Source organism: Gavialis gangeticus, unplaced genomic scaffold, assembly GCF_001723915.1.
Source record: "Gavialis gangeticus isolate Ggan-Ray unplaced genomic scaffold, GavGan_comp1, whole genome shotgun sequence".
NCBI classification, from domain to species: domain Eukaryota; kingdom Metazoa; phylum Chordata; order Crocodylia; family Gavialidae; genus Gavialis; species Gavialis gangeticus.
This window is the reverse complement of record NW_017729002.1, coordinates 25,754,561-25,764,561: the sequence shown is the minus strand read 5'-3', so window position 1 is coordinate 25,764,561 and position 10,001 is coordinate 25,754,561. Positions and strand designations below refer to the sequence as shown.

The 10,001-nt window shown below is 43.4% G+C and overlaps 1 protein-coding gene across 1 annotated transcript in view; it reads left to right on the top strand.

Moving 5' to 3' along the window:
- Positions 1-5,722: 5,722 nt before the first annotated feature.
- The window catches only part of ZP2 (zona pellucida glycoprotein 2), a 13,031-nt gene continuing 8,752 nt past the window's right edge, over positions 5,723-10,001 (top strand). Inside the window, exons 1-9 of the mRNA XM_019507714.1 lie at positions 5,723-5,781; positions 5,882-5,958; positions 6,153-6,236; positions 6,325-6,419; positions 6,943-7,095; positions 7,796-7,840; positions 8,117-8,281; positions 8,843-8,939; positions 9,077-9,258. Coding sequence (XP_019363259.1) covers positions 5,738-5,781; positions 5,882-5,958; positions 6,153-6,236; positions 6,325-6,419; positions 6,943-7,095; positions 7,796-7,840; positions 8,117-8,281; positions 8,843-8,939; positions 9,077-9,258 — 942 coding nt within the window. The 5' untranslated portion in view covers positions 5,723-5,737. The remainder of the gene's footprint in view (positions 5,782-5,881; positions 5,959-6,152; positions 6,237-6,324; positions 6,420-6,942; positions 7,096-7,795; positions 7,841-8,116; positions 8,282-8,842; positions 8,940-9,076; positions 9,259-10,001) is intronic.

The following is a 10,001-nucleotide window of genomic DNA, read 5'->3' as shown; positions in this document are numbered from 1 at the left end:
GGAAGAAAGAACGAAAGTACAGGATGTCACAAGGCTTATTGTGATTGTCACAAAAACAGGCAGCACAAAGAGATCAAACAAAATTTCCATCTATTTCTAAAGCCCTGGTGTTTGTTAGTCTTTGTCCCCATCTTAAAACCAGAGCTTAAAACATAATAAATGATTCAACATCGAATGAGCTAAATTTGTCAGCCTGAATGGATTTTCTTTTCACAGTAGAGTTCAAAATTGCAAACTTTTTAAGCCTCCTGAGCAATTAGAATGAAGCTTTTCTTTTTGTGTTGAAAAGACGTTCAAAATCATTCCACTTCAAATTGAAATGTCTCATCAGGCTCAGGAGAAACTCCACTGCTGTTGGATGTCTTGTTCTAAACTAATGAATTATTTAACAACGGTCTTGATTCGTTAACGGATTTCTCAGCATCTCTGCTTATTGTTTTTCTAAGTCTTACAGATGTAATATGGCAGATAAACAACATGTTTGGATTCTAAGGCCATGGAATTGTTAATTAGATATTTTGTTGCAGGCAATTCAGAACCTGATTTGCATCATGCCAAATAGAAAAGCAGAGGTGTTATTGTACCATCTGTTTTGCATGAGGTATAGCACACTAGTTCCTGACTACACTTTTGTAAATGGCAAGTTCAGGATGGGAAATGTCATATAAAGGGAGGCAAGTAACCCCCCTCAGCTTGTCTAATGAGATCTGTTAATGCTAAGAGGTTAAAAGATTAATGAATCCAGTTGCATTGAGTAATTACAGCTACATACATCAATGACAATGTAACAATACGTGGTCCTACTTGCATTGCACAGACAAAAAACTCTGGCTGCCGTCCTTCAAGTCCCTTGTACTATATGAAATCTTGACCATCCCTGACTCAGCCTCATTAGGAGTTAGAGAGGGTAGAGCACGAATCCACATCCAAGATGTTGACTGAGACTGTCCAGCAATATCCTCTACTCAGGTAAAATCTAAGGGAATCCTTAGTGGTATTGCCCAAAGCCCGATGTATTCATGTTCCTCGTAGCATAGCACATCAAATATGTAACAGCACATGTAGAGGTTTTTGTGGTACCAGAAGCAGTGATTCACTTACGTTTGTCCTCCTCCCCCTACACAATATTTGGGTTTTTTTAGCACATTAGTTCTCAACCTTTTTAGACCCAAGGAACCCCTCAGAAAATGCCAGCTCTTTGCTTTCACTCCTTTTCAACTGCAGTAAAAAAATAGAGCATTTCTTCTTTTGCACAAAACTCAGACTACAACAGGCCATAATATTTTGACACTATAAGTTCCTGTTTGAAATCAATGGGTTTATCTCATACTTGTTAAGTGAAATGGGATTTAGGACTAGCGTATAAAGGATTGGAAGGACAACTCATTTGATGGATGACAGAAAGGCATTATTTACTACAGGTATTCACTGTTAAATCAGCCTAAAGCAAAGCAAAGTCCAGTACATTTAGCTGTAAAAGTGATAGTTTCTCACTAATTACAGGCAAAGAGGTGGTCTCAACCTTGCCAGCTTATCAAGGTGTGGATCTATTCACCAGACGATCAGTGGGGCACAGCAGCTGTTCTTGTCAGAATGATTTCTCCTGTTAGCTGTTTCGTTCCTCTTTCACATCCTCTAGCTCAGCATCTTCAAAAGCATTCCTGTAGTTGTGTAAATCAAGAGAGAACCCCAAGCAGTAATGAACAGGAAAATCCTGTTAATCAAACTGTTCATTATTGGTTAAGTCCCAATTTTGATTGAATTACCTTCCACACTAATAGGAGGTTATCCATTTCTACTAAGTTGGAACGTATCAAAAATTGATTAACAACCAAGAAAAACAAAGTTTCAGAGGAGTTGCCCTTCAAAGATCAAGGAAACCACTGAGGCAAAACCAGAGTAAATCAGGAGGAGACGCCTATCAAAGTCCATATGGAGAATGTCTCTAATAAATCAAGGATAGACAATTCATACAGTTACATACCAGACAGAAAGGAGCCTGCTTAAAATCATCATAAATGCAGTAAGGTAAGCTGGAAGTGGTGCCTCATTATTTCTTTTCAGAAGGTCCAGCCACAGACTTACATCCACTTGCACTATGCAATGGTCATCAAAAGTTAAGTAGGATTTCAACCTTGTTGCCAATCAGCTTTGGTTAATTGTTCTTGTCTGAAGACTTGATTTTTCAGGTTTCTTTAGGTATAAACATTTTTTGCAACCATCAGTTTAGCCCGGCGGGGGAAGGGGGCAAAATGGTGGATCTGGCCAGCAGCCAGACTCCATTTTTCAGCACCCCCTGCCCATGTCGCTGTGGCTGGTTTCCATGGACATGCCAGGAGCAGCAGAGCCATGACAGCGTGGGGCCAGGGTTTTTATGGAGACCTGCCCCAGCAGTGCTGGCCAGGCGTGTGGCTGGGCAGGAAGCTGCTCCAGGGTTGGTGCTGGGATCTTGCAGTGGTGACAGCACGGTCCAGAGCCAGGGCAGAGCTGCGATCCGCTGACTGCACACCCCTGCCTGGGGCATGTGGGCAGCAGATTGCAGCTCTGCCCCAGCTCTGGACCACGCTCTCGCTATCGCAAGATCCCAGCCCTGCCGCATGCCCAGCCGGCACTGCTGGGGTTGGTCTCCACGGAAACCCTGGCCCCACGCTGTCCCAGCTCTGCTGCTCCTGGAGTCTCCACGGAAACCAGCTGCAGTGATGTGGGCAGAGACTACTGGGAAATGGCATCTGCTGCAGGCTTGGTTCAGCCTGTGGGCTGGACTTTGCCCACCCCTGGTTTAGGCTGTGCTGAACAAACAGAGGGAAAGAGAAATACTACTGCATTGGGTGGACACCCCATCCCTGGAAATTTTCAAGAGCAGGTTGGACAGACACGTGGCTGGGATGGCGAAGTCAGGCATGATCCTATCGTGAGCAGGGGGCTGGACTAGATGACCTAGTGAGGTCCATTCCAGTCCTACTTTCCTATGATCTTAACATAGGCCAATGGGCCAGGGTTTGTTCTATTCATTTGCTTTGTAAATTGTCCTTTCAGAAAACAAATTAACTGTTTAAAAATAGTTTTATGGGTCTAAATTTGCCACAAGGAAAATGATGGAGAGCTCTGGAGTCAAGTCTGGCACACCTTCTGTAACATACTGGCCTCAAGATCTCAAAAAGTACCTCTGACTAAAGTTGGGCCAAATGGTAGCCTAAAGAAAAAATCCAGTAAAATCCCTATTTACTTGACTACAGCTAGGATTAGACTGCTTTTAATTTGCTCTAGTTCAGGATTTTAGACAGAGCCCTTTGCCATAAGAGAATGGCCCATTGCCACTATATACACGTATCTTGAACCAGCTTGGCACATCTCTGTGAGAGCTTTCCCTGTGTCTGTGGTTATTTTATATTGCTACTGATCACTTGCAAGAGACAATGTCTCCAATAATTGAGGTTCCCAAATTACCTATAATGTCTCTGTCTCTGGCATTGCACCTTTCTGGTGATAGTAAACACACTGCTAGCTCTTTGCTTGATTCCTCAGCCAAGTCCCAAGCACCTTGTCCCCCATCAACAGCCTATGTATGGCTCCTTTCCCCATCTCCAGCTATAAGTGCTGTTCCTACTCATGAAGCTACAGCAGTGTTGCCAACTCTCATTCATTTTGGTGTTGTACTTAAAGTCTATGCTTTGGGAATGCGAAAAACGTAAAGAAAGAGCTACGTTTTTCACATTCCTGAAGTGCAGACTTTAAGAACAATGCCAAAAATCACAAGAGCTGGCAATACTGCATCAGAGGCAGAAGAAACACCATATGTGGCTGCAATTTATCAAGATTTTCTTGGGATAGGATTAGATCAATTCTGAAACTATAGAGGATTCTGAATAAAATTTCATAATTATTTCTCCAGGCGCCAGCTTAACATCCTACTCACAAATTACCATCTCTCATTTTAGCTTTCTACAATTCTTTTAAGCAGTTTTTCTGAAAAAAATCTCTTTCATTTTCCTGCAAGTACTGGTGAATTCACATTGCCTTCACCCAGTTGACTATGGTCTTTTTTCTTGAAGTTTTTTATTGTCCCTTGGCTTCCTTGACTCTGCCCCACTGCAGGTCTCCTCCTACTTCTCTTCCTGCTCCTATGATACAATCTTCTCAACCTCTCGCCCATAAAAATTTTATAGAAGGTTGCCCATCCTTGATTCTCTTCTCTTCTGGGTGATCTCATCTGCAAAGAGCTGTGCTGTCATTTCCTACACCCGCCTCTGTACTCCAGGCCTTTTTCCTTTTCGAACTAAACTCCTTTCTTGTCGGTCACAGCTCCTCCTGGTTATTGATGTAGCTAAAAAAAAGATCTTAATCAACCCCGCTGTCTCCACTGACAGGCCGTCATTTTGCCTCACAACATTTTTAAGAAAGTAGTGGAGTAACAAGCCGTCTAATGCTTAACCAGATCGTAGGATCTCTGGATCCTTTTTTTGGCTGTGGCAATGATTAATAATACACCTGGGCTGACTAATATCTCTTCATCTTGTACTGGAAGGAAAAAAATGTGAGTTGAAGCTTGCTGAGACAGAGAATGGCCCTGAAGCTTGGTTTCCTTCATGCCCCGTGAGTCCTCTAACATCTAGACCACTCATTAATAGGGTTGAATTGCATCTTTCTACTTTTCTGCAGGGCCTGACTTGGTAAGTGTATTTGAAGCATGGCTGCTACTACACCAGGTCCCAGAGATGGCATGGCAGGGAACTACTAGGTGGTGGACCTGGTGGGGTTAAGACATAAACCAAGCTTCAATACCTGGTACTTGTTTTGGCAGTTTTGCACATGGCCAGCAGCATATATTTAAGTGCTTAGGGAACTTTACTGGCAAAACAAAGACACTGAGGAACTTTAGGTACTTTAGGGTGAGGTGGGAGATGAATAAAGATTTTGAGGAGCAAAATTTTGGAGTTAAATAGGGTACTTACCTGGCAATTTAAGTGCTTAGATCCTTTCGATATTTAGCCCTTGACATCTTGGAGTTTCATGTCTTCAGTCTCCAAACCAAGGGGTTTAACAGTGTGTTTCTATGTAGTGCTGTGATACAATTAATAAACAATCCTAACATTCATCTTCTTCCCAAAGAGTTGGCGATATTCACTTACAGGTTCAAACTGGACAGACTTTTCCTCCTGAATAGAAATATCTTGCGTAGATTAACCAAACAGGAGCTGCTTGAAATAGTTCCCAGTAAAGAAACACTATGCAAAGCCCAAAGACAAGCTCATTTTAAGTAGTTAGAAGAACAAAGCAAGGCAGAGACTTAAAGGGTGAAAATGCTAGTCAAAATGTTTAAGGGTGAAAGTACTAGGATATCCAGAAAGTATAATACAAAGTTCCCCTGTAGTTCTAATTCATCAGTGATTTTGCACCATCTGCCTGCAAGGGAACACACATAGTAGGACATTCGTGTGCAAGAGAAACCAGATTACAAGCTACTCATAAAAAGGAGGGAAATGGCAAACTCTGCCAAGTCACCTTGCAGAAAGGCTGTTTTCTCCTCCAACTCCTGACTGACTGGAGTCTAAAGCAGGCCCAGGTGCAAGCCATCAGCCTCAGGTGCTTTAATCACTTGTCAGCAAATGAGAGGGAAGCACACCAGGTGATTTCCAGGAGCCTCACCTGTGCTGGGGCTTAATCACCTACTATATAAACCCCTGCAAGGGGATGAAAGTATGTTGGGTTGGTGTGGTGTGATTTTAAGTCAGTTGGGATGTTGCCTTTAGTGTGGTGGAGGTGGTGTTCCTACAGCATGCGGTGAGCGGCTGTTTGAAGTGGTTTTTAGGGTGTATGGGGGAGGTTGGAAGTTTTTGCATAGGGGTCTCTGAGTTTTGTTGTTGGGCTGTTTGTTTTACAGGTTGCTACTTTTGTTTGTTTGTCTCATGGTGTCTCCAACACTTGGTGCTCATGATCCTGGGGGTCTAGACTTCCCAGGTAATGTCCCTGTCTCCTAAGCTGGGGGTAGCTCCTCTTCCAAAAGCTGCCCAGAAAACCCAGGGCATGGGTAGAAATGCTGAAGCTCTCCCCACACCAGAGGAAGGGTATGGAGCTGTAAAACAGCTTAACACAGGTCAGCTGTTGTGGTCTGTGAGTTCAGATAAGACTGACCTAAGCTTCCCTCTCTGTAGGGACTGTGTCTTGCCACCCTGACAAGATGCTTACTGAATTTCCTAGAGAGTTTAGGAACAACTCCTGGCAAGTTCATGTAGTTGGTAAGTATTGTTGTAAAGTTGCTGGAATTCCTAAGGAAATAGCTAGGGAATAAACTGTGCACCTGACTGGCTTCTCCTTGCCTTCTAGATTCAAGTGGCAAAGAAATTGTAGACTGTGCCTATGTGATGGATAATGAGACACTAGTGTTGACTACCCCATATGTGAACTGCACTCAACTGGAGGTAAAATAATCCCTTTAACTTGGAAATGAGTACCTTAATATGGCCTCTCTGAGGATCTTAGTGCTGAGGATACTTTTTGCTTAAAGTAGATGCACTCTTGCTCCTCCTAATACAAGATTCCAACTGCACATCCTATGTAACTTCTCTTATGCTGGTGACTTGTACCCTCGCTACTGAATAGGGCAAAGTAGTGACCTAAAATTAATCCAAGATTAACTGGAAGAGCTAGGAACAGTACTATGGTATATCATGTGCTCCCCTATCAAGCTAACAAGGACACCTGTAACTAAAGCAAAATTAACTACCAATAAGAAACTGCTATGGCTTTAAGGGAACTACTGGACAATCCTTTCTGCCCTTCTCCCCTACACATGGAAAGCAAGTGCAGCAATTGTTGAAACTACTCTTGCATCTGCTATAGACCACTACTAGGTTCAGTAATGTGCATGTTCACCATGGGCACCTGCTCAGTGTGGGAGCACACTAGTTGTTAAAATCTAATGATGCAATTCATTGCCTGTAGCATGAGCAGCATAAACTGAAGCTGATGATCAACTGGACTGATGCTGAGGAGGACAATGTGACCTATAGCATTGGCTGTGATGTTATTCAAGCTGACGATATCGTCCCTCCTTTCTTTACTGGAGCTACAAACTGTACTAAAGACTTTATGGCAGTAAGTAGAGTGGTCTCTTCCTCTTTCCTGGCTGGAAAACTGGCTATGCAGTACTTCAGATCCATCTAGTGTGGCTGCTGGTGGCTTTTATTAAATGGCTTGCCTTTTGGGAATAAGGCAAGGAATCTTGCTAGGAGACTAGGTAATGGATTCCTTGTTTCTGCTTTCTGGGGAAGCTACAAACTGGAGTTTGAATGGCTTTCTTAGCTTGTGTAGCTCAATGTAATAGCTATCCTGGTGTTGGCTATGGCTTGACATGAGGAACTTCTGGACACCTGGGTGCTTCAGTAACACTGCCAGGGAAAATGGCACTCTGTGTCTCTCTCTAAGCCTGCCTAGCTATTAGCATGACAGACTTCAATAGTTAGCCTTGTGCTCATTATTGCTGTAACCTAGTACCTTCTACCTTATTGCTAGAGGTACCCAATAGCTTGCAAATGGCAGAATGCAAAGCAAGTTCTTGTAGTGGGAGCAGGCAATTTATTTTGTGCAGAAGGCTGCTTACTGAGTTTTTGGCAAGCTGTTGAGGGCCACATGACAGGCAGCCCAGAGCAGATAAATATTAACTTCTCTAATTTTTGGAGGTGGGGGGCCTTATGGGGTGCATCCAGCCTCCAGGCTACACTCTTTGCCCACCCCTATCTTGGCATACTTATAGCTTAAACCAGATGTGCATTCAGCTGTTGCTCTTCTATTTCAGGTTGCATTTCCAAGGCTCATTCCCAGCTTTCATGATGAATACATGGTAGGCAATTGCAGTCTATCCACATGGAGGTTGAATACTTAAACTGTATAAGCCCTCTAGATCTTTAAGGGGCATCTATGAAGTAGTTTGCCATTCAACACTTCATTAAGGAAGTAAAATGAGTCTACATCCTTAGCCCTAGATGGCTAGGGAGTTTTTAAGCTACTACCTGACAACCCTAGCACAACTAAGTACTCCAATATCTTTCCCTGCCCCCTCTCTCCCTTTAAAAACAAAACAACCTTGTATTTCTAATTGGGACTGTCAAACTTGCAGACTGCAGAATCTCCAGTGGCCTGGACTCTATCCATAGATGAGGGAACAAGGACACACAGGCTAAGCCTGGGGCAAGCCATGCAGCAAGGGTATACCTTCATCACAGATGGTCATGACCTAATCTTCCAGGTGTCATTTGGTGCAACAGGTGTTCTCTCCTACAAGGTAAATGCACAGAAAGGACATAATTCAGGGGAAGAATGAGGTCTAGAGACCAATATGCCCCATACACTAAATGATGGGGTCCAGATATAGATCTGGACAGAGCAGAGACCCGAATAGCGACTGTCGTAGTGCCATGATCTTGTAATAGGAGCAAGCTGCCAAATGCAGTTCACCTGTAGTCTGTGTAAATGGGGAAGACCTATGAATCCAATAGCTAGGGATAGTCCTAAGGCTAAGGGGCTTTACCTGAACATGCTTGAAGAAATTTTTAACTTTTTTGCTCTAAGTGGTGTAAGCATCAACTGAAATGTCTTCTCTCTAATAGAGAACTTGTCCAAATAGCAGTAGGAGCAGACTGGCAGCATATTAATAGTCTAGTGGCTGCATCTTCCCAAAAGCAACAAAAAATTAACTAGTTTCTAAGCTACTTGGTCACTCCCCTCCCGGGACAATATAGGCCATGGCAGTCTTTAATGGAACTGACTACATGTGCACAAGCTTGTGCTAGATGCTTGGGCTATTTAGTTTAACAGTCTGCTAATAGTGATCTGTCCTATGCAGCAAGATGACCAGGTAGTCTACACTGTGGCTGTCAAGCTTGCATATGGCCCTCCGCAACGGCGACTGACTGTGGAATCAAGAATGATCTGTGCCCCAGGTAAAACCAGGCTACAAAATGGAGGAAACTGGACCTGTCCTCTGAAATGGGAACTTGCTGTCCAAGGATCATAAGAACTTGGGCATATAACACAACTTTCCTTGTGTGGTTTTGTTTTTTCTTTTTTTTTTTTTAAGGTCCTGTCACTTGTAACTCAACACACATGACAATTACCATCCCAGCTTTCCCAGGGACACTCACTGCTGTTGGTGTAGAGGACCAAAATGTTCCAAGGGACCGACTTCAAGCAAATAGAATTGCTCTAGACACCAAAAAGGGAATAAAGCTACACATCAACAAAAGAATCCTGAAATCTAAAGTAAGTTCAGTACAAACCAGGAAGTGCCTGACCCACAGAACAAGCACCAGACAATTCTGGCCTTGCCAACCTTCTGAAATGCAGAGCCTGAAGGGTTTGACCTAAGGTTTGAGACAGGCCTGGAACTTAATCCACTTGTACCTCTGGCTAGTGTTTTGCTAATGGTGGCAGTGGAGAAACTCCCTTCATATGAACATCCAGGGCACTCTAACTGTGGTCTTGGTACAGGTAGATATCTTAAATGTATTGGCCTTCCACTGAAGTACTGTGACATCCTTTTATTCTAGCCTTCCATGCTGAGGCATCTAGAAGACGACTGGGCCTCCTACAGAAGTCACAATCTATGGCTAGCATCACATTGCCTATCCCCTGTTGCCACTGCCTATAATTCAGGCAAGCTTTGTTTAGAGCTCTGCTACTTCACAGCCATTTTACTAGCAGATAAGCTCTGTTCAGGCTACTGCTTCTGCTCTTGAAGATGCTAGCTTTAATAGCTGGGATGAGAAATATTTGATGTACTATACTGGGTTTGCGATTCTCTATTATTGAACTGCAAGACAGAGGACCATGTTCACATATGCCCTGATGCTGCAGGGGTTAAGTTAACTGAAGTGCTTCAGGATAGGTCTCTAAAAATCTCATAATGTGAACTAAAACTTGAAACTGCAGTGATGGAGTTGCCAGGGAACACATACCTCCTAGTTCTGGGAGGTGTGTGTGGTTATTTCCGCCCCCCCCCCCCC